This window comes from Lemur catta, chromosome 14, assembly GCF_020740605.2.
Source record: "Lemur catta isolate mLemCat1 chromosome 14, mLemCat1.pri, whole genome shotgun sequence".
Taxonomy (NCBI): domain Eukaryota; kingdom Metazoa; phylum Chordata; class Mammalia; order Primates; family Lemuridae; genus Lemur; species Lemur catta.
This window is the reverse complement of record NC_059141.1, coordinates 62,676,698-62,701,267: the sequence shown is the minus strand read 5'-3', so window position 1 is coordinate 62,701,267 and position 24,570 is coordinate 62,676,698. Positions and strand designations below refer to the sequence as shown.

The following is a 24,570-nucleotide window of genomic DNA, read 5'->3' as shown; positions in this document are numbered from 1 at the left end:
TATATAAAGGTGTTTGAGTGTATGTTGAAGATAAATAAATAGTCCAGAAGGGGGACTATAAATTTACATTTTCTAGTAGTTTTGAAGTGGCAAACAATTTGAGGTGGCTCTCTTGATTTCACTAGCACAGCCCGCCCACCCCCTGCGTTCTGATGAGGGTGTGGGGTTTGTGGGGAAGAGCTTGTGTCCTTGGGGATGAGACCCTGACTCCCCTGCTCAGCTGCCCGGGGGCCCCTGCCCCTCTGGGCTCTGTGTTAGGGCTGCTCTGCTAACATTCCCGACTCTGTTTACAGATTCCTCTCAGCCTTCTTCAGCAGTTTCCCACCATTGATTTACAGTTTTAAAAAATCTGCCCCCCTATTCTTTTTCTCTTTCGACATTGTCGGTGTGCACTTAGCTTTATTTATTTTTCCCCAGTAGGCTTCACTTTTCATGGCTTCTTTGGGAAGGTTTTTTTTGTTGTTTGTTTTGTTTTAGCTCTGTAAATCCTTCTTCCCCAGGCTATTTGCTTTGCTTGGAGGAGGGGTGGGGGACGGGAAGCCAGGCTCTGCCCTGGGCTGGAAAGTGTCCCACCCTAGACTGGGGAAGGATTTGGGAGTTTTCCAGAATGCCATCCTTGGAGGAAAGTAGGTTGTTTGTCTTAAAACTGTATAGCCGCCCTAGGGACCTAGTGTCGGGGGATTGGTTCCAGCCCCCTAGTAGTATTTGCTTGTAACCCATACACATCTTCCCATATACTTAAATTATCTCTAGATTACTTACAATAACGAATGCAACATAAATGCTATGGAAATAGTTATATTGTATCATTTTTGAAATTTGTATTTTTTTGTTGTATTGTTATTTACTTTTTTTTGAATATTTTTGATCCGTGGTTGGTTGAATTGGAGGATGAGAACCTATGGATGTGGAACTCCCCATGGGTATGGAGGGCTGACTGTATATTGTAGCTGACTGTAAAATTTTGGATACAAAGATTTTTAAACATCTTACAGGCATAATCTTTATGCCTTTCAGGCACCGAAGAACGAAGGATGAGTAAATATAATTCTAAATTCTCTTTTGTGGCTTCTTTGAGTTGGAGTAGGGGAGGGGACAGGTCGAGCGACCCGTACAAAGAAAACGTTTCAAATCTACATTAGGCATGCAGACCAAATCCTTGCAGCCTACTGAAGCAGCTCCCTTGACAGCCAGTGAAGACCAGTTATTGGAGCAAAGTTTCTTTCTTTCCGAGTACGGGCCCGTGCATCACTTGGAACATGTGTAGTATTCAGGAGCGGTTCCTACCCCGACTGTGTTGGCCTTGCAAGGTTAGCCACACTGGTTTTGTCTTGGTACCACCTACAGGGCCCAGCCCAGAGCTGGGGCCATATTGGGATGTGAACTAAAATAAAAATTTAAGCCCCTCAGCTGACTAAATGGATCCCTTCTTGACCAAGGGGACCCCAGAAATACCCTAAAGCTGAGTTGCTGGCTATGAGAAGGGAGGTCATACATACCTCATCATGCCCCCCTGCCTTGGAGATATCATTTGTAGCTCATTAACAGGCCTAAGGCTATGCAAGGCAAAGCTTGAACCACACCTGTAAACCCTCAATTTACTTAACAGATCACTTGACTCTATGCATATGTCCAGTGGCTTGTCTCTGATTAGCCGACTTCCTTATCTTAAAACATTCTAAGTCTTTAGACAAAGCTACATTTCTTTAACCAATTACAAGTCAAAGAATCTTTAAACCCATTTATGACATGTAAACTGCCCCCCATTCGAGATGTTCCGCCTTTTCGGGCCAAACCAATGTTCACCTTCTGTATATTGATTTAAGACTTTATGTGTAATCCCTGCCTCCCTGAAATGTATGAAACCAGCCCAACCACAGTGAATCCACTTGCCCAAGGCTTCTTGGGTGTGGCTCCAGGCCATGGTCCTCATACTTGGCTCAGAATAAACCTCTTTAAATCATTTAACAGAGTTTGGGTTATTTTCCTTTGACTGAGGAGGGGGGTTTCTGTTGATAATCTGCATCTCAGGGTCTGTCATAGGGTGAGACAGTTGCCCACTGCTGGGTTGGGTTGTAGCATGTCCCTGTCTCTGTGCACAGCTGGTGCTCCCAAACCCGTGAGCCTCTAGATGTGGTGCCCTCATCTAGTGCACATCTAATCAGCCACTCTGGGGAGCATTTCCTGACCACCTTCCCTCCAGCACATACACGACTGTGCGTTTAGTAGACAGAATTGCGTTCTCAGCCCCCTCAGTCAGACACAGGTCTCACTCAGAGTTAGAGTTGGTCTCTACAGGCTCTTTCTGGGTGTCTTGCACGAAGCACTGCCCTGAACATGTAGAAGCAAATCCTGAGCTGTTTATCTCCCACAGCAAAAGCCTTTTTACCCCAGGGACTTGCTGAGTGAGTGTACTGATGCACTGATGGGCAGATTGCTTCAGTCTTGCTAATCTAGCTAGCCCTTGGCCCTCAGGCCCTCCTTCAAGAATTTCCAATGGGACCAGGGCTCAGCTCAGTCCTTGTGAGGCCTGGAGGCATATTACATTGTTGGCTTCCTGGGGTTTTGTTCCTGTTGGGGGTGCCACTGTGAACTGGGCCCTGGTTTTCCACGTGTGTGCCTCTGGGCGAGGAAGAGGCTCTAATGTGCTCTTACCCAGGGGCATGTACAAGGATTCTGTGTATAGACATTTCATGTGGACTTAGGTTTTCGGAGTTAGGTCTGGCATGATTATCAGGGGACAGGACACCATGTCTGCTGTGGCTCTATGTCCTCCTCTGAGTGGGCAGCTTCACCTTCAACAACAGAGGGAAAGTGGGTCAGTATATCAGCTTGGAAGCCAGGATGCTGCCAGGCCTCCCTTTGCCTAGATCTTGGAGAAGTTAGAGGGGCAGAAGCTGTGGGTGACCAGGCCCTGCCTCACCAGGCAGACAGGTGTTGCCCTGGTGCTGCTGGTGCAGTTGAATGAGCCACCTGATGAATCATTCTGAAAATCTCTCTTGGGGCCTGGGGCCCAAATGTTTTGTTTGCCTTTTTTTTTTTTTTTTTTTTAAAGGAAAAGAACTACAGACTCTATGAGTTTGAGTTACTTGAGACCAGTATAGGTAGAATCTCCCTTAATTTGAGTTTGTTTGATGTTTCCTCATAATTTGATTCAGGTTATGCATTTTGGTCAGGAATATGACGTGTCCTTGGTGCGTCCCTGTGGGAGGCACATGTTGTCGGTCTGACTCATTACTGGTAATATTAACGGTGATCACTTGCTTGAGGTGCCGTCTGCTGGGTTTCTCCACTGCTAAGTTACTACTCTGCTCTTTGTAATTAATAAGTGTCCTATGGGGAGATACTTTGAGACTATGCAAATCTGGCGGTCTGCTGTTTCTCATCAAACTCACTAAATGGTCTTAGCATCCACTGATGATTCTTAAACAGAATCAGTTATTTCTAAACAGTGGTGATTTAATTCGATAATTCCTTCTTCGTTCATCCTGCTACACAGAACTTTTCCTTCTCTCCCATTTGTTTATCTGTGTGTGTATTAGAATGGGCTCCTGAAGCCTTATTTTATTCAGTGAGTTCAGAATCCAGTACTGTTACTGTTTATTTTGATCAAATTATTCTAGATTTGGCTAGTGTGGGCACCTTCAAACTGCTGTGAGGGGTAGCTCTTAAAAATGTGCATTTCCGGGTCTATCACAGCGCTCTTGAACCAGTCTCCATGGGATTCTAGAAACAGCTCGTTGAGCCATTCTGATGTTCTGTGGAGTTTGGGAGCAGCTGGCCCAGGCCCATTACTTTTGAGTGTGCTCCTCATGGAGCCTCCCTTTTCTCCTAACAACCTGAAGATAAAAGTGACCTGCTCTGACTGCCTCCACGCTGGGTTTCTGGGTCAGAGTTTCTTTGATCAAAGCCTCCTGTAGCTTAAAAAATAATAAAAATAGTAAGTTTGAAAATCACTGGATTAGGTGACCTCCATTCTAGGCTCGGTGCTTCTCCCGCTGAGCCCTCCCTCCCACTTCTGTCCTCTGACCTACATCCACCCTGCTTCTTTCCTGATGGTAGCACATTTGTATCCTCTCAACAGATTAATGAGGAGGCCTCTCAGTGCTCCCGAAACTCCGCAGGTTTTGGGTTGTGGGTTTTTGGTGGTGGAAATTCGTAATACTTAATTCACTAAGTTCAGTGTTTTTATAGGAAGCCAAGTGTGTTGGAGAGCCTGGTGGGGCCCAAAGCTGGTAGCCTAGACTCTCTTGGACCTCCACGTGGCGGCCATCCCAGGGCCGGCAGGCAAGGGCCTAATGGCCTGGGAATCCTGGGAGCCCCCCACCTTCCACACCTGTGTGCCTCAGCAGTGTCTGTCACCCTGTGATGGAGGGTGGCCCACCCTAAACCCCGTACTGCTTTATAGTGTCTTCCCATGGTAAAGAGTCAAACTCAAACTTCTTGATCCCAGTGAGTGGCCGTGCTACCATGTCTGATTTTGCACTGTTTCCCGGTGGACCCTGGGTAAGGGGTGTTGGGGTGTTGGGTAACTGGGGAATGGGGTAGGGAAGAACATAGACACTTCTGACCCTGAGAGATGAGTCAGAGCTGAGCCCTTGCTTCTACTCTCAGGGTGGCAGTGCTTTGGGGGCTGAGACACAACATGTGTCCTCTGTGAGATTCCTGTGGGCAGTGAGGCAGCCTGCTCTGGCCTGCCTTAGCAACTCTCTCCTAGTAGAGCCCAGTCCCTTCCCATACTCACCTACCCCCTCCTAGACTTCTCCCTTCGGGCCTACCTGTTCCTTTGGCTTGTGAATGTTCCCCAGCACTCAGTGGGTTCTGACCCTAGGTGTGCTACTTGGAGGCTCAGCAGGGGCTCCAGCCTCCTTGGGAATGTGGCTGACTCCGGTGGAATGGGCCTGCGATCAGCTCAGGTGCCAGTTCCAGGAGACTTGAAGCTAGAAGGGTAGAATCTTGGTGAATGGCTGGCTTTGGAGAATGAGGAGGGAAGGAGATAGCAAGGATAATTGGGAGAGGGGGTTGTAGCTCAGGATATGGGTGGAAGGTGTTGTCATTGAGGTCATTTGCCTCCTAGGAGGAAAAGAGAGGCAAGAGGAGGGGTGGAGTTGAAGGTAGAGAACCAGGTAAGAGACCTTCAACCCTTCCCTGTGAGGTAATAAAGTGACCTGTGGCCCTTGGTGGGAGAGGATAGCTCCTGAGTAGGTGACGTGGGTGCCTGGGTGGGTGGAGGTGCCCTTGGGGAGCCCAGTTGGTGGCCACACTGCAACTGGGGTACCTGAGGGATTCCAGGGCTCCTTGGCCCATAGTCTTGTATTTATGCCTGGTACTTGGGAATAAGGATTGTGTGGAAAGATACAGACCTGGAGGCACCAAGAGTGTAGTGTTGGAGGGGTTGTGAGGTGTGTAATTATCTCATAGGAGGGTGATAAACACTTACTCCAGAGGACATCACTCATGTGAAGCGTGGGGAGCTTGTGTTGCCTCTGTGGCAAGGTCTGGCAGTGCCGTTTGGGCCTGGCCTTCCCAGTACGCTTCCCACTTTTCTCCACTGTTCTCTGGCTTCCTTCCCTTAGGTCTCCTGTGCAGAGGAGGTCTCCTCTTCAGAATAGGGATGTGGTAAAGAACTGGAGGTAGAGGAGACCCCGTGGGAGGGCGTGTAGGTATGGGGCAGCCAAGCACTGCCCAGAGTTTAATCTGGATCTGAGGCTCATGAACAGTTGGTTCTTGGGGGAGTGCCAGTTGGTGGTGATGATGTTTTGACAGAGTTTATCTGGAAATGGGAGAGGTAATAAGCTTTTCTGTACACCTCAAAGTTTTAATTTAAAGGTTCACTCTTTATTCTGAGTTCGTGTCGTCCTCCCCTCGTATCTCCCCGGCAGATACAGTCATTCCTTGGCATCCTTGGGAGATTGATCCCAGGACAACCCCTCCTCCCATGCCCAAATCCACAGATGCTCAAGTCCCTTATATAAAATGGCACTTCCTCCATATACTTTAAATCCTCTCTAGATTACTTATAATACAATGTAAATGCTATATAAATAGTTGTACTGTATTTTTTATTGTTTTGTCATTTTTAATTTGTAAATATTTTCGGTTCACAGTTGGCTGTTTCGATTCTGTTGGATACACAGCTGCAGATGTGGAGGGCCAACTGAATTTATTATCTAACAGTTTCTGTAGTTCAGAGGTCTAAGCACAGCATAGCTCAACTGGTTCTCTGCTTAGGCCCTCACCAGGCCCAAATCGAGGTGTCAGCAGGGCTGTGTTCCTTGCTGGAGGCTCTGGGGAGGAATCCACTTCCGAGCTCATTCGGGTTGTTGGCAGAATTCAGTTTGTTGCTGCTGTAGGACTGAGTCATTGCTGACTGTCAGCTGGGGCTACCCTTAACTCTTCAAGCCTCTCTCTGGTCCTTGCACGTGGCCCCTGTATCTCAGATCCAGCAACAGTGCATCAAATCCTTCTCATGCTTGGAATCTCTCTAACTTCCTCTTCTGCCCTCAGCTGGGAGAAAGCTCTTTTTCTAAGGGCTCATGTAAATTTATATTGGACCCACTCAGATAATGTCCCTATTTTTAAGATCAGCTGATTAGTAACCTTAATTACATGTGCAAAGTTTCTTTTGCTCTTTGTTTTATGTGGTAGATTATGCTTCCTAATTTTTTTTTTACTTTGCTAAATAAGAGGGTGGCAACTGAAAATATTTTGAAATCTTCCTAGAGGTCTTCTGGGTAGAAATGGTGGATTGAGCAGACATACCTAATTTTATGTTCTTCTAAACCCCACATAATTTAAGATAAAGGGAATTAAAAAAAATCAATCCATGAGGATGAGGAGAATGGGAAAGAAAACAATATCAGGAAAAATTTTGCAAGCTAGGACTAGCTGGATGGAGTGACCCAGTTTAAAATGTAGGAATTGATGGTACCAGATTATTTGGGGTGTGGGGAAGGTGGGCATCAGAGGTGGCTAAATATAAGAATAGCTGGAAGCAATTGATGTAGTTATATCCCTAGATGCCTTTCCTTCCTCCATGATGCTGGGTGACTGCATCTCCCACTTTGGCTGGATTGGAGAAAGAAAAACTGCAGAAGGAAGAAACAAGGGCCTAGGAGACTCCAGGTATTCTTGAGGCTTAATATTGAGACCACTTCCATTCTCCAGTCTTCTAACCCCATTCTACTTCTAGAACACAGACAGCCAGGCCCTTACAGATTGGGAAACCTAACTAGCTTAAGAGGGAAAAAAGAAAGGATGCTGACAACAGGGATTTCCCAGCAAATGGCCCAGCCCAATCACCCTAGACAGAAACTTACCTGCCCTAGGACTCAGAGCTTCTGGTTAGGTCCTTAGTCATTCACTCTTACTCATGAGGTTTACCAAGGATTACTAGGTAGCTAAAGAAAGAGCCTAACTTGAGAGAAAGCAAAACAAATGAGTAAAAAGCAACTTGAAAGAAAGTCTATTTGGAGAAAAGAATATTTTGAAAAAGATTAGACATTTCCTCAGAGATGAGAAATATTGTATGCATGAAATAAGAACAGGATACTATAAGAAAGGAACAATTAGGAAACAAAATTATTAAAAAAAATAAAAAACAGAGTCACAGCAAAAATAGTAGCATTATCAGACAATAAAGTTGAAAAGTCTTCCAGAAAATAGAGCAAAAAGATGAAGAGATGGATAATAGGGCAGAAAAGGTAAGAAAATTAAGGTATCAGCCCCGACTCCCACATCCATGAATATGAGCTGCAGAAAGGGAGAGCAGAGAAGAATGCAGAATCATTGAGGAAAAAGTTTCTAGAATAGAAGGAATATTGGCTTCTGTATTTGAAGGGCCCACTGAACGTAGACCCAAGTGGATGAAGGTAGACCCAGACCTGTACCCTGAAATCTCACTATGCTGGGGTGAAAGGGGTGATCCTAGAAGTTTATACAGAGAAAGAAACAGGTCACATATTAATACAAAGATCAGGAGTTGGAGTGGTTTCTGGCTTCTCAGTACACAAGAGTATAGGAAATGGTGGAGTGATGCTTTCCTCCTTCTCAGTGAAATTAATTCCCACCCTAGAATTCTACCCACAGCTAAACTCATTCAGGAGTGCAGGTAGAATAAAGATGTTTTCAGACATCCTAGGTCTGAAAAACTTGCCTGTGGCACTGAAGAATTTCTCCACAGAACTGAGCAAACACCAGATCTCTAGGTTGTATAACAGAAGGCGTGAAGGGAATTCTGTGCACCTGTTGAGACTGAAGGAGCTCAGAAGGCTGCAAGAGGGATTTCTTTTGGAAGAAGAAATAGAAATAGAACATCTGATGTGAAAGAACTTATTGAGAGATTGAGACAACTGGCATTGAATTTAGGGTTAAATATTGATAAATTCGTAGAATTTTTTTTTTTTTTTTTTTTGGCAGAGTCTCACTCTGTTGCCCTGAGTAGAGTGCCATGGCGTCAGCCTAGTTCACAGCAACCTCAAATTCTTGGGCCGAAGAGTTCCTCCTGCCTCAGCCTCCCGAGTAGCTGGGACTACAGCTGCATGCCACAACACCTGGCTAATTTTTCTATTTTAGTAGAGATGGGGTCTCATTCTTGCTCAGGCTGGTCTCGAAGTCTGGAGCTCAAGGGATCCTCCTGCCTTGGCCTCCCAGAGTGTTAGGATTACAGGTGTGAGCTGCTGCACCCGGCCAAATTCATAGAAAATTAAGCACACAGGGAAATAAGAATTATTGACTCCAGGGAGAATAAAAAGTTGTACAGGAAAAGAAAAGTAATCATGGGTTACATTGCTCACTCTGATGGCTCACGTGGTCATAATGTCAACTCTGAAAATTACTCCAGCCAGCGCGATAGTTTATTTAGATAGTGGAGAGAGAGGAAAGGACAAGTATGAGAGATGATTTGTGGGTGGAGGCAGGGGCAGGAGAGGGGGTGTAAAGCATGAAGTTCTCATCTTCCAGGGTCGGAAGTGGATAAGTAATGCCTAAAGCTGAGAAACCAGGGAATGGTGATATAAACATATACAGAAACTTCTAATAGATATTTGGGTGCGAAGATTAAGAATCAGCTAGAAGTTGGAAGTGTCCCCTGGCCTGGGGACTAGGTTATGCTGTTTTTCTGTATACAGTTTTTACAATAGATGATTCTTAGATTATGTACAGGTATAATTTTGGAAAAAAAAATTAAAACAAAAACAAGTCTGGAATGCATGGCATGCGATAAGGGGAAATATTGTTTCCTGAAATGTATTTCAGTTGTGCATGTGACTGTGTGCACACTGGATTGATTTTTGTTAAATGTATGTCTTGCTGTGAGCCGTGGTCAAACGATTTGAAAACCACTGTTTAATGGTTAATTAAACATTGCTAATTCACTTTTCACACTTCTGAATTGTTCATGTGTTTTACAGTTGACCGTGTGCTACTGTTTTAATTTTAAAAAGGGCAGGGGGAGGAATGTTACAGGTTAATGTAACACTGAAGCAGAGGAGTCATGTTGATGATGATGGGGGTGAGTGAGACCATCACACTCAAGCCAGTATCCTAGGCAGGCTCCCCCCCAACCAGCAGTGGCCTCCGTTTACATTTATACTACAAAGATGGTAATGGTTAAGTGTGACAATGGAAACCATTTTGGAAAATCACTATCAAGTCCATCACCTTATGCAACTGCTTTCATGCTCTTATATTTCACTTTGGTTTTTAAGCACATACTACAAATTGTTCCATAATTGCAAACCATGATGTTCGTATTTCATACTTAATGCATATTCTTTTTCTTGAGGCAAATTCTTAGTCATGAGTTTATTGGGTTAAGGGTATGACCAGTTATTTTTGGTGTTGAATGTTTGTAACCATATTGCTCACAAAAGGGTAGTAACAGTTCTGCCTGCTGCCAGCTACAAGGTATGAATGTGCTTGCCACAATAGTGGTGGTGATTTTGTTAAATTCAAAGTGTAAGATAGCATCTTTGAATTGTCTTAAAGTTTTATTTCCAGTTGACATTGAATATATTTCTAATTTGTTTCTATTATGTTATCCTTCCATTTGTGTATAATGTCCTTTGTCCATTTTTCTAAAACAGGAGTCTGTTGTTAAGTATGAATCTTTATATGTAGTAGATATTTACTCCTTGTCATAATTTTTGCAGCTGCAGATAATATATGTGTTTCCTTTTTTATTTTAATCAAATGGGCATTTTTAGACAAATTTTATCTGTTCTAGATTGGTAATCTTGTACTTTGAATTGTTTTTTCCTGTTGCCTCAAAAATGGAGATTAACATGGACCTGAAATACTCAGTTCTCTGGGGGTGTGAGTGTGTGGGTGCGTTTGTATGTGTGTGCTCACATACTATGCCCTTTAGATATTTGATATTTGCTTATTATTTAATTCCCCTCCGATTGCTACCCAGTTATCTCAACACTTATATAATTCTACCTTTGCCCCTGTTTTGAGAAGTTGATGTTTTGGCAAACATTTGTCTCTATTTGCCACATAAATGCTCTATTTTGTATTAATAAGTTCTTAGAGTTAGGACCGTTTGTGGTATTGATAACTGTTTCTATGCACACAAAATAGCTTTTGGAGATTTGTCTATCCTGGGGTGGTACTTAGTATTTATAGAAAGTTTACTAATCTACTTTTAGGAAACTAAGATTCTTAGTCTTGCCTCTGTGTGTGTGTGTGTGTGTGTGTTTTAAGGTAAATGATATTGGTGTTAATTGAACGCACCAGTTGATAGAGGGTTAAGTTCTGCCTTCCTCCGGTATGACTTGGTTTAGCAAATAAGGTGAGATGACTGGGACTGTGGTCACTTGGGAGTCATTTTGGGTCACTTTCAGCACTACTGCCTTTAGCAGCCTTATTGGAGTTATTTGTAAATGCGGTAACACCTCAGTTGGTGGCTCAGGAGTGCTCAATCCTCCTTCCTTCACTTGAGGATCTGAAGCCCCCAAGCCACACCTCAGGAGCTCGGCACTGGCTTTATTCCTCCACAGACCGACGGCCATCGCATCCTGGGGGAGCGTGTGGCTTAGGCTGGGGTCCAGACAGGTCGTTCCGTGACCTCCTTCAGCCTGGACTTTGGGATGCTCTGTGTGGAGACCTGGATCTGTCGGCCACTCTCAGGGTCAGGACCTGACCCACTGCCCAACAGAACAGCGCACAAGGGCAAGAAGCTGCCTTTCCTCCCTGTCCTTAGGTTAGGGGGGTGGCAGGGCGCAGGGAGGGGGTAAAGAAAGACTAAAATGTTTCCTTGCAACAGTTTCCTCTTCTGTGGTTTAGAGCTGGGGAAATAAGTGTCATTGGGACATCCCCATCCTTCCACCTCATGGGGTTATCGTGGGTTGGACAAAAATGGCACAATGCCGATGCACATGCTCTGGGTTGTAATGGCAGGCGTGTGGGGATATGGTGTCTGAGTGTGGCACACCGTGTCATGGGTGATGAGCTGTGGACCTGGCTGGTGTAGTTCTGAGTGTTGAGGTTACCAGGCAGTGAGGGCTTGGAGTCAAAGTCATGGCAGTTGATGCTCTCTCGTGGGTGTGGTTTGGTCTGTGAAAGCAGAATTGTTTCCTGATTGGTTGTGTGTCTTTGTAGGGGGGACAGGGTGAAGCAGATGGTGAGGGAAGTCAAGTGCCCACTCCAGAGCACTGGTCTCCCTGCTGTCTGCATCCCTGTGACGTTCCCTGTGGCCTTTCCATGTTTCTGCACACGTAATGGGCTAGAGCTGAAGGAGACCTGGGATCTTCAGATTGAGAGTCACAGTCACCACAGGAGGATCTTGTTTCAAAGGCCTTGGGCAGGGAAGCAGGGATGACTCACCAGCACTGTGGAAAGGAGATTAGCTGGTTTCTTTGTGGACCTTCCATCAAGGAGAAAGGGAGGAGTTCTTTGTTTACTGCCCCAGAGCTTCTGGGAGAGATTTTTCCCATGGGTTGGGTTACAGGAGTTCAAGGGAGCTCCCTCTAGGACTCCTGCCCGTTTGGGTGACGGCCTGACCAGCCCTGTCGGGTCTCAGGTCCAGCTACATGGGGGGCTCTGCCTTCCCGGCTTCTCCAGGAACCATGAGGAAGGAGTGTGCATTTGGCATTCTGAGGAGCAGGATTGTCTCAGTAAAAAGGAACAGATTTTCTGCCTCAGAACATTTTCCTGCCACACAGGGCATTTCCAGCCACATTGGCTATTCTCTGTGATAAACTTTGTTGAATTTTAGGTTAAAAAAAATTTTCCCCCTACCTTCATGAATCTAGCCATTTGTAGCGTGACTTCTCCCCACCACAAAACAAGCCAACAAACCAATTAAAAAAAAAAAAAAAAAAAACCCAAACCAGTGCTCTGGGGCTCTGGAATCTGTGAAACACAAACAGGTGAATGTCAGCTACCTTTAGTTAGTCGCCTACAAGGCGCCACCCCCCCACCGCAGTCTGTGTGCTGGACCGCAGAAAACAGGGCCCTCCTACCTTTGCAGGATCCCCAGAGGGACTGCCGCAGCCCTTGGTGCCCAAGCTGATACGTGGTCCACGGGGCATGGGTATGGAGGCATGTCAGAATCACCTCGGGAACTTGTCAAAATGCAGATTCAGGGCCCCAACCCAGACCTCCTTATCAGAGCCTTAGGAGTGGGGCCGAAATCTGTATTTAGAATAAGGGATGCTGATGCTGCCAGCTGGGCCCCTCATGCCAGTGATGTTGGGGACTGATCATTGAGATCCCCATTTTAGTTGAGGATGTTCAGGCCCTGAGAGGGCAGGGGTCATGCAGGGTGCGGTCATGTTGCTGAAGGCAGGCGCCTGTGTCTGTTCCTGAAAGACCACCTGTTCTCTTCCCCCTGTAGCCTCCCTGTGTAGCCCTGGTGGTGTGGAGAGTCCTTGGGCAACAGGTAGTTGTGTTCACACTCATTCCTGGGGGGGGATTTTGTGGAAGTGCTCTGTTGTTGGTGGGACAGTAAGGAGGAGGTGGCTGTCCCCTCCCTGGCTGGTTTTTGAGGTCAGGCTAGGCACCCCCAGCCCTCTGGGAAGGAAGGAGCTGTGCGAGTGAATGGTGTTGCCCAGGCTGTGCCTGTCTGTTCCGTACTATGGGCAGGATGGAGCAGTCACAGGGTCCATTTCCAGAGGAATGTGGTTTTCATGTCCCTTCTTGGCACCACTTTCTCAGAACATTATTAACCAGCAGCCAGGCTGCCAACCAAGGCTGCCTCAAAGGAAGGGGTTTTGCAAGTAGCCACTCCGCAGGAAGACTGCAGAAGCTGGTTTCTCACTGGTGGTTGTGGGTGGGTCATCTCCTCACTGCCAGGGTGGCCCTGTTCTTGCCTCAGGCGCTGTTACGCTTGGCCCCTCTCCTCACCCTGGGAAGTGGGAGGTGAGCAGGGGTTGGTGTGGGAGCTCCCCCCCAGGCACCCCTCCTTCCACACCGCTCAGCCACTGTGTTGGGGACAGGGGACAGTGGAGGATTTAGCAGTCCACCTGGACTGCCACTGGGGTTCAAGACAGAAAGTAGTACAGGTGGACCAGGCCCTCAGAATTCCCCTTTAATGGCACCCCCCTTTTGTCAGGCTCTCTGAGGGGCTTTGGGAGATGGACACAGATAAAAAACAGGGGCCCCACCCTTCACTCTGTGCACTTCACGGGGTTGCTCCCACATGGGTCCAGTAGTCCAAGCCTCATTACAGCCCAGGAGGCCACAGCCAAGGCCATGGTGGTAGAAGTGGGGGTGGGGGGAAGTAGGAGAAAAGCAGGCACAGGTTGGGAGGAATGCTGGCTGCTGTGGCCTTCCCCACCTTTGTGAGGGCTGAGCTTGGGAGGTTGTCTCAGAAAATGTTAGATGAACAAATACGGAGCCTTACTTCTCTACTGGGCACAGTCAGATTGTGTCCAAACCTGCCTGCCCGTTCATCCCTTAGTCCCAAATGTGGCTCTTTGTGGTTGGTCCCCCAGTTCTTCCATTGGCTCTGATGGGTGGAAAGAATGTGGACTGCAGAATCCCTTGTCCTTGGTTCAGATCCTGGGCTCTGTCATTGTCCTTGGGCAAGTCACATGACCTTTCCGAACTCCTGTTTCATCAACCATGATGTGGAAAAATCAATCCTTAATTGAGAGGTGATGCATGGGAAGGTTCCAGGCAGAATTCTTGGTACTTAGAAGACATTTAAAAAAGCTTCTTTCTCCCTTCTTTCAAAAATGCACCTCTTATTCTTGTTTGTTTTTTGGAAAGTTGAGTTAACCTGAGCTTCACCTTACCTATTGTTGGCCTTGGTAGTAGACCTGTGGTTGGACTGGTAAAGGGGCATGAGGGGGATTATCTGGAGCTTTCTGGAACCTGCATGTGAGCAGGTTCTGGGGAGATGTTTTAAAACTGAACTTGCTACCTCACCAGTCCCACGTCTCTCCGCAGATTCTGCTTCTCAGAAGATGCACTATTATAGATACTCTAACGCCAAGGTCAGCTGCTGGTACAAGTACCTCCTTTTCAGCTACAACATCGTCTTCTGGGTAAGTGGATGAGAGTGGCCACACTCCCTTGTGTAGTCCTCCATTCAGTCATCACGATTCTTCACATCCTTTTGATTTGTGGGCCCTCGTGTGAGGCTCTGGGATAGGTGGTGGGCAGGGTCGCTGAGCCCTGTCCTCAGAGAACCAGCGGCAGCACTGTGATGGGGAAGGCCGGCCAGCCCTGGGAGTCAGGAAGGCTTGGGGCTCTGGCCCAGATGCTTGTCTGTCTCCCCTCATGTCTGCCCCAGGGGTGGCCCAGTGAGCTGTCAGAGCCAGGTACTTTGTGTGCGTTTGACTGTGGGCCAGGCCCTGCTCCAGGTTCTGGGAAGTAACTGTGGACCAGGGCAATAAAGACCTGTCCTCCTGGTGTTGATGTTTAACCAAGAGTGGTGTTGGCCTACTGAGCAGCAGAGAGCAGGGAGGGAGAAGCTGCTTGGCTAGCTAGTGTGGCCAGGGAAGGATTCTGAGGAGCTGACTACTGGGCTGAGACCTGAGTACTAATGAAGAGGCAGCCAAGTGGGGGTCTGGGGCAGAAAGCTTCAGGCAGGGAGGATAGCACTTGCAAAGACCCTGAAGCAGGAATGAGCTTGGCATGTGCAAAGGACAAAAAGAAGGCCATGTGGCTGGAACTGAGTGGGGAGAGGGGACACAGGTGAGAACAGAGGTACTCAGGACCAGGTCATAAAGGTTTGTGCGGGTCTTAATGAGTAGCTGGAATTATTTTCTGCTTCTTTAGATAACTCTTGGAAGGTTGTAAGTTTGATGATGTAATCTGGTGTTGGAGTGACTGCAGAGTGAGGGGATGCTGGTACCACATTCTGAGATGGGATTTAGGGGTAGAAGGGTAAGTTTGAGTTGTCTCTTAGCCTCATGGAGATGTCAGTTTCCTTTGTCAGTGACTGTCCTGGAGGTGGAAGTCTTTGTCACCATCAGAGGAAGGGGTAGACCTATGAGAGCTTCAGAGATGAGCCTGTTGACTGAGAAGAGGAGAGGTCTGAACATTAAGCCCCAGGATGTTAGAGATTGGGTTGAGGAGGAAAGCCCACTCCCAGGTTGGCTGGGAGTGAGTGGTCTGAGGTAAAAGGAAAACGGGAGCTCTTGAGTTGTGTCAGCTGTGCCAAAACGAGGTGAAGTACATGAGGACAGATCATTGGCAGTGGCTTGGACAAGGGGGAGTAGTTGGGGACCTTGACTAGAGCCGCTGTGTGCTCTGTGTGGGGGTGGGGGATGGAAACCCAACAGGAGTTGGCCGAGGAGCCAACGGGGAGTAAAGAAGTGAAATGGTGACTCCTGACAGTTTTTTCAAGGACTCTTGCTTGCCTTAAGGAGGAGCAGAAAAATTGGGCACTGGCTGGAGCTGGTTGAGGGTTAAGAGAGAGAGAGATCTCATGGCATGTGTGTATTGCTGGTGGGCTTGGTCCAGGGAGAGGCAGGCATTGATTCTGTGTAGGAGGGCCAGGGACATGATGTGCATAGAGGCTTTTAAAACCATTAAGCAAGCATAGTTTATTAGGGGATAAGGAGGGCAGATGGATAAGGAGGGGCAGAATGAGGGGCCATGGTGCCACGTTTTGCTTCTGCCGATTTGGCATTTCCCATTTCGACTGGAAGTCTTTAAACAAGGCAGACATACTAAAACTTCTCAGCTTTTCAGCCTTGATTTTACAGCATCATCTCCTGGTGATTTATGCCAATGTGTTTGGGGGTTTTCTGTCCTAGAAAAATAAGGTGGGATTCGACAGCATGACCTTTCACCCCAGGTCTTTTTCTGTGCTGAGACAACATTTTACCAATAACCTTGTCATTGTCCCTGAAATGGGGCATTGCTGGACATTTGATGTGGCTCCTGTGGGTCCCTCCTAATGTGAGAGCCGTTCCCATCCTTGTGATGTGTGGCTTCTCAGACCAGCGTTGCTGCCTATGTGAAAGAGAGCCTTCTGGCCTCTCCCTGCATTCTCAGCCCCCGCACCCAGCCAGGTGTCAGCTGGGCTAGGCAAGCAGCCTGACACTCTGGACACTTGTACACCCAGCTGTCCCCACGGGTGTGCTTGCTTGGCTTGGCTTTGTGCTTCAACCTCTGACTCTCGTCTTGATTTTTGCAGCTAGAGGAAAACTCTGCCAACTGCTGCTGTGGCAGAGGGCCCTGGTGATCTCCGTGTCTTCAGAGGCTTTTCTGGACAGATTCTTTGCTCTTGGGGAGCTCTAGTAACTTGCCCAATAACACATTCACAGCACCAAATTCCAATATCAGAGTTCATGAATCCAGCATGGTAGAAAGCCTGCTTGGTGGTTGAAGGGCGCTGCAGTCTTATTGGGGTTTTGCAGAACTGCTGATGGTGTGAGTCGAGAGTTAATCATTTTTCAGTTAGTGTGCACGGGGGCAGAACAGGAAGGAACAGACAGAACAGTCAGAAAGATGAGGCATGAGAGAGCGTGGTTGGGAAGTGGGAGTGGGAGGCCAGGTGCCTGCTGGACCCTCCCTGCTGGGTTCCTGGCGTGATTAGCAGTCTTCTTCATATGCACAGGAGCTGGTAGGGTGGAGTCAGACCCGAGAGCTGGGGTACACGGCTCCTCTGGGAAGCTCGTGGCGTGGCGGGAGGGTGCTGGCTGGCTGTGGGCACTGATGTGCCAGTCTGGACTCTCTCCTGAACTAGGTGACCTTGAGCCTCGATGTTTTCCTCATGAAATATTGGTCTCAGCTGCCTGTTGTCTGCCTCCTAGGGTTGCTGAAAATGTATAATGTGGTATGCCAAGCCCTTATCTCTTCAGAAAAGTTTTCTTACATGGAGAAAATACAAAAATAGAATCATATAATGAATTCCATGTTCCCTTCATCTAGCTTTAAAAATTATCACTCATAGCCCATCTTGTTTCATTTGCATCCCCCACCCCACCCTTTGGATTGCTTTGAAAGAAAGCCTAGATAGATCATTTGACATGAAGAGTTTTTGTATTTATTTTGTTTGATGCATTTACAGTGAGCAGTGGCACAGAGGCTCAGCAGGCGAGTTTGAATCCACAGAAGGTTACCTGTTGTTTCTGTGACCAATTCTAGGTCCTGGGACAAACACAAGGTTTTATTTAGCGGTATTCCCCCTCCCTTAGAATTGTTTTCGTGGTAACATTCTTTAGATTAATACCTGTTGCCCTCTTAACAGTTTTTTAAAGCTCTCTTTCTGACTTCAGGGCTGAGATTTCCCAGGGATCATTAATACCTCTTTGGAGTGAGAAGCATGGATGCCACTGATGCTGGCAGCTGTCTTCTGAACCTTTACAGAGTGCAGACGGAGCTGTGGTTTATGAGGTTCTTATCATAGGGATCTTAGGGGAAAAAATTCTTCCCGGCGACACAGCATTTTGAGACCTGTTTTTAGTACAAAATCTCACTTTGACTTTAGGGAAATACAAATCAAAACCACAATGAGATAACACTTCACCCCCATGAGGGTGGCTATTAAAAAAATAAACGGAAAATAAATATTGGTGATGATGTGGAGAAATTGGAACCCGTGTGTGCTGTTGGTGAGAATGTGCAGTCACTGTGGAAAACAGTATGGTGGTTCCTGAGAAAGTTAAAAATAGGATTACATTATGATCCAACAATTCTACTTCTGGGTATATAACCAAAAGAATTGAAAACAGAATCTTGAAGAGAGATTTGTACCCCCATGTTCATAGCAGCGTTATTCACAATAGCCAAAAGGTGGAAACAACCCCAGTGTCCATTATGATAGAATGGATAAGGGAATATGGCATGCAAATGCAACGGAGTATCATTCAGCCTTAGAAAGGAAGGCAGTTCTGACACATGCCACAACATGGATGAACCTTGACGACATTGTGCTAAGTGAAATAAGCCAGATGCAAAAAGACAAATACTGTGTGATTCTGCTTATATGAGGTACCTAGAGCAGTCAGAATCAGACACAGAAAGTAGAATGTTGGCTGCCAGAAGCTGGGGAAGAGGCCAATGGGGAGTTTATTGTTTAATGGCTTCAGAGTTTCAGTTTTGCAAGTTGAAAAGAGTTCTGTGGGTAGATGCTGCTAGTGGTTGCACAACACTGTAAATGTGCTTAATGCCAATGAACTGTGCACTTAAAAATGGTTAAAATAAGTTTTATGTGTATTTTATTTTATGTATGTTTTACCACAATTACAATTTTTAAAGAAATCTCACTTTGACTTGCAGAGGAAGAGAAGCTGGGAGAGACGTGTGCAGCCCTTTGTCTTTGTTGTTTCATGCCCCACCTGTTTTCACAAAGATTTGAGCTTTCCTGGTTTTGCTAAGTGAATCCTCTATAGAGATGATTCAGATGATATCTGCAACTCTGGAGTTGCTTTCTACCACAAACATTGACTTTAATCTGCAAAGGTTGGATGAAACCCTTGCTTGGATCCATTTCCAAGATGGATTAAAAGAGAGGAACTGAGACCCCTTCTAAGAGGACAGTAGGCCTTTGTTTCACAGAAAGAAGAGTCCTTTGTTTGTCTTTAGTAAAAAAAAAAATTTAAAGCAATGTTGTGCCATTGGCTTTCTCCGTGACTCAGGTAGGTCTGAGCCATGGCTTCCCTCCTTGTAAAATTTGTGAATTAGCCCCTGCACTTAATGTGTAGCCTGTTTCTGAGTGAGATGAGAGCCATGGACATTTGTACTCTGTGACCGGTGTGGCTTGACGCCCCTTTCTTCAAAGTAACAGATGGTTCAAATTAGGAAACTTTTGAGAGTCAGAGAGAGGTTATTGAGAATTTTACCAGAACAGCAGGTGTACCAAGGCTGCCCTGGGCAAACCAAGGCAAGTCCAAGGTAGAAGGATCAGCTCTCTTCCCCTACCTTTGTAGGGGAAGATGGCATGTGGCATCTTTGCACATAGAGTCTTATTCTCTCTGTCAGACATTTATTATGTTCCTATTTGTAGAGGACTTGCCACCTTCCAGGGTGGTTTGTTGATCCTGGGTTCTTCTGACTGATGGAAAATTGCCCTTATCTGAACCAAACTTGGTGCCTGTGGTATCAGACCCCAAGGCCTGGCTCCCAGCTCTGAATGCAAATGGTCTCCGTCCTTCCATCTCTTGGTAATTAATGCAGTCATAGGGAAAAGTCTAATGTTTTAATAATATATATAGGATATTTTTGTTTTTACTGCTAAGAAGATTTGGTCCCTTTTTATCTTCAAGTATTTAGTAAGCTTTTATAGTTGCATAGAAATTCAAGAAGGCTAAACAAGGCATCTCAGCTTTACTGCATTCCCTCTTCTATGCTCCGGTCTGCTGTCTGCAGGCACGCATGGTTTCATATCCTTGTGAGCAGTATCCTTGAGGTCTTGAGGGCTGCATATTCACATCAGCATCTCTTAGTCTAGAACATTCTAGGTTACAACATTATCTTCCTGATTGCATTTTTAGAAATTCCCATATTGGACATTTAGATTATTTCCAATTTTTTACTATCCTAGCTAGATAAAGATGTAGTGATTAGTTTGTGTAATATAGATTCTTCCCTTTGGGGAAGGGAGGGAAATGATTTGCTGGAAAAGATTCCCCGGAGTGAGATTAAATGGGTCAGAAGGTGTGTACATTGTTTTGACCTGCCTGACATACTTATGTAGTGAAAATTACTTCTCCAGAAGGACTGCCCCAATTCATAGGAAATAGACTGCCTTATCTTTTGGCACAGGGGTGTGTGTGTGTGTGTGTGTGTATGTGTCTCCTTGGATGATAAGTAGTCACATGGCACAGCCTACTGGAGTGATCTGTCTTCTGTGTGGAAGTGCCTTGCTCCCATCTTTTTTGTTTGTACTTTTTTTCTTTCAGAAATTCTTAATAAAAAATCACTGCTATTGAGGTATAATTTAGATAGAATAACATTTAACCATTTTAAGCGTACAATTTGATGCCAGCTGCATAAGCCACACAACCACCATCATCACAACAAGGACATAAAACATTGCTACAAACACTTTGCTTGTGCCCCTCTGCACACACCTGGCCCCTCTCCCCCAGGTGACCACTGATCTGCCTCCTGTCTCAATAAATTAGATTTGACTCTTGTGTCTGCCTTCTTCTAGTTAGGTGATGTTTCTCTGTTGTTTTTGTGTTTTTAATTTCATTGATTTCTTTTTCTTTTAAAATTATTTTTTATTTTTTGAATTATAAAATACACGTTTATCATTATAACCATTGTAACCATTTTCATTGGCATTAAGTACATTTACATCACGTGGATTGCTGCTCTTATTTTTATTATTTCTTCTCTTCTGCTTACTTTGGGATTATTTTGCCTTTTTCCCCCCGCAACTCTCTGACATGGAAGATTGGATCACTGATTTTTAGATCTTTCTTTTTTTCTGGTGTAAGTATTTGAAGCTATACATTTTCTGCATCACACACATTTTGATATGTTTTTCTCTTCATTTTGTTAAAATACTTTGTATATGCATGCTCTGTTTGCGATGTGTCTCCCCCAACCCCCAGGCTGTCTCTAAGAGTTTCTCTTTTTTACTAGATTTCAGATCATCTTATATATGCTGGTGTGGTTTTCTTTGTGTTTATTTTGTTTGGGGTTCATTGAGCTTTTAGGATTTGTGGGTTTACAGTTTTCATCAAATTTGGGAATATTTTGACCATTATTTTTTCATACTACGTACACAAAATACTTTAACCAAATGAAGTGAAAACGTACCAAATGCATGGGATGCAGAACATGTATAGCTTCAGATACTTTTATACTAGGAAAAAAGAAAGATCTAAAAATCAGTGACCTAATCTTTCACTTTCAGGAGCTAGAAAAAAAGCAAAATAATGCCAAAGTAAGTAGAAGGGAAGAAATAAAAATAAGAGCAACAGTCAATGTGAGTATGAATGTAATCACCCTTTTTTTCCCCTTGGGACACTGGTTGTCCTACAGGTCACTAAGGCTCTATTCAGTTTTTGTTATTTCCGCCCCCCCCCTCGCCCCCAGTTTGTTTTAGATAGTTTCTGTTACTTTATCTTCAAGTTTACTGATCTTTTCTTCTGTAGTGTCTAATTGGCCATTAAACCCACCCAGTGACTTCATTTCTAATATTGTTGCTATTTCTAATAATTACATTTTGGTCTTGTTTATATCTTCTATTTCTCTTTTCATCATGTTTGTGTTTTCCTTTAAATCCCTGAGCATATTTATATCTGTTTTAAATTCTTTCTCTTCTAATTTTATTTTCTCTGTCATTCCTGTGTTTTCTTTTGTTTATTGAGTTTTTTCCCTTGTAGGTCATGTTTTTTTCCTTCTTGCCTACCAAGTAACTTTTGATTGGATGCTAGATATAGTTTTTTCACATAAATATTCTTCCCTAACAGTATGAAGTGTGTGTCTGACATCTTTTGTTAAATGTCATCTGTGAGATTCATTCATGCTGTTGTATGTAGCTGTAGATCATTCATTCTTATTGTTGTGTTATAGTCCATTGTGGGGATATATGATTTGTGTTATTTACAGTTTTAGGCTATTAAGATCTGTTACAGTTCTATAAAAACATACTAGTGCTGGAGAGCTGGGTATACGGGTATCCCAGGGTTGGTGTGGCTGAGCTAAAGGAAATCCTGTCTTTCGTCTCTAGGTCCAGATGGTTTTAGTGTGATAGTTAAGTGCTGGGCTTGGCAGACTATGGGTTGTAGGCCAAACCTGGCCTTCCGCCTGTTTTTGTACATACAATTTTATTGGAACACAGCCACACCCATTCATTTACGTATCATCTATGGCTGCTTTCCCATTATAACAGCACAGTTGAGTAATTGCATCAGAGGTCATCCAGCACACACAGCTGAAATATTTACTATTTGGCCCTTTTCAGAAATGCTGACTGCTGGCTTAGTTATCTTGGTTTTCTACCGACTATTAATCATTGTGGACTGTGCCAGTAGTGGTTGAGACTAGGGTCAGGGTGAGGCTGGGGTGAGGGTTTTCCCTGTCACCTCCCTTAGATAACTCTGCCCCCTCCGCCTGCCTTCCTTTCCAAGGCCTTGACACAGTCAGAGTCTTGGGCGGAGCAGAGCTTGGTGGGGGCAGGCGCCCTGTTATCAGGTGACAGAGACAGCTGTGGAAGCAGCCCTTGGAGCCCTCTGTGCAGTCCTTGCCCCCCTCTGGGGCCCTCACATGGGTTTGCTGGCTCTGCTGCTTTTTTTCAGAACCACCCTTCCGGCAGGAGGAAGAGCTGGGGTGTGATAGCTGTGTGACCCCACGCAAGGCATCTCCTGCCAGGGCCCTGCTTCCCTCTGTCAGGAGGAAGTTGGGCTCCATCATCCCTTCTGGCTTCCAGACCTGCCAAGCACCCACTGAGAAGTGGCTTGGCTCAGACCCTTTTAATGTGGGACTGTTTTGAAGGGGGCGTTCCTACTCTTTTTAGGGCTCAGAGTGGCCCCAGTCTTGAGGGGCAACCTAACCCCGACCAACACCTGCAACTCTTTCCCCAGCCCACTGGGCTCTTGGGGTCAGGCTGGGTCTAGCTATGGCCTGTGCCCTTGGGGGTCCTTTCTGGCCTCAAGTTCAGTGGAATCACTGGCATTTCCAGTTGCCACCAACATGTCTGGTGCTCTCTGAGTGAGTGCCCCCAAGCCTGGATGTGAGATTTCCTATTCTGGAGAGTGCCAGGGCCCAGGACTCATGTTAGATGGCAAAGCTCAGCCAGCAGGAGGTGCCTGGGCCCTTGGAGTTCATCGATCTCCAGCTGCTTATGTTGCAGCTCTGCCAACTAAGGCCCAGGGGATTGGGGGCTTGCTGGAGGCCACTGGGGGAGTGAGGAACAGTGCTGAGACTTGGTCCTAGTTTCCTTTGCTCCCTGCAGTTTTCTTTCCATCATTCTTTCCTATCTCACCTTCCAGAACCTTCCAGAGCCTTCCAGAAGGCCTCATTCCTGTTGTCTCCAGAAGCCCAGTGAAACAGTTACTGGAAAGGAGGATCTTGGCATAGGACAGAGACTGTCCTGGGAGTTATTGGGGGCCCGGAGTAGAGCACCAGGGTCAGGAGGAGGCACAGAGTGTCTTCAGTACAGCAGGCGCTTGTGGAGTCTCCTTGGCGGCCTCTGCTCCGCCTGCAGCAGGGCAGGGCTCCCTTGGGCCTGGCCCTGTGCCCCAGGGTAAGCAGGTCATATGGGATCTTCCTTCAGTCCTTAAAACCTTCCTGTGACCAGGAAGGGTCGCCTCTGTTTTGTAGAGAACATAGGCTCAGAGCAGGTCCTGTCACTAGGAAGTTGCCGAGTGAAGATTGAGCCCAGGACCGGCTGACTTGTGCTGTGTCTTCAGCTCTAGATGGCCTTTCGTTGCAGTCACTTACTCTTGGGTTTCCTTCTGGTCATCTCTGAGGCTACCATGGGAAGCCCAGGGGAAGGGGTTCTGCGAATGTCAGCCTGAGTCAGCAAGGGGATTGTGCAAGAGCCAGAGGCCAGCAGGGCAGAGTCTGAGAGTGTTGCCTTGCTGCTGGTGGTTCGCCTTGAGCTTGCTGAGGAAAGACCTGCAAGAATTGCCCAAGTGCTTTTACACGTGCTTAAATGAAATCTTGCAAGGGGCCAAAGCTACTACAACACAGGTGAGAGGCACTTGTGACCTGCCTGGAGTTGGAACTATGTCCTCCAGTCTAGCAGGGCTGGACCAGGTGTCTGCATGTCTGCCGTGACTTGATGGAGCTTGGGTAACATGCCACAGGCTTGCTCATGCGAGTGGGTGAGTGGATTTCTTGTGGCTTCTAAGACTCTGGCCAGACCAGCCCAGAGTGCCCCAAGACGACCTCTTGCCTTCTTTCATAGGGGCATTTGCCTAAGGTGGAAAGGTCAATATTGAATCTTTGCAATGACCCCTGTTCCCTTGTCTACCGCCCTGGTTGGGACACAGAGTGGCTTCACCACCTGACACTGTGGGTCATCGGCTTTAGAGTTGTACAGTCCAGAAGCCCCTCTGTGGAACTCCTGTGCCCAGGGCCCCTGTGTGGACAGTCCTGTGTGGGTGCCCCTGTATGGACGGGGTGGCTGGGGTGGCTGCCCTGTGGGTGGTGAAATAGCGTGTGTCAGGGTCTGAGACACCAAGTTTGGTTCTTAAATGTGCCACCAGC

The 24,570-nt window shown here is 46.2% G+C and overlaps 1 protein-coding gene across 2 annotated transcripts in view; it reads left to right on the top strand.

Moving 5' to 3' along the window:
* TSPAN14 (tetraspanin 14) overlaps positions 1 to 24,570 on the top strand; it is a 56,951-nt gene that overhangs the window by 14,172 nt on the left and 18,209 nt on the right. For both annotated transcript variants that reach the window (XM_045567824.1, XM_045567823.1), the window contains one exon: positions 14,395 to 14,492. In XM_045567824.1, the coding sequence (XP_045423780.1) occupies positions 14,412 to 14,492 (81 nt within the window). In that variant the 5' untranslated portion in view covers positions 14,395 to 14,411. The remainder of the gene's footprint in view (positions 1 to 14,394; positions 14,493 to 24,570) is intronic.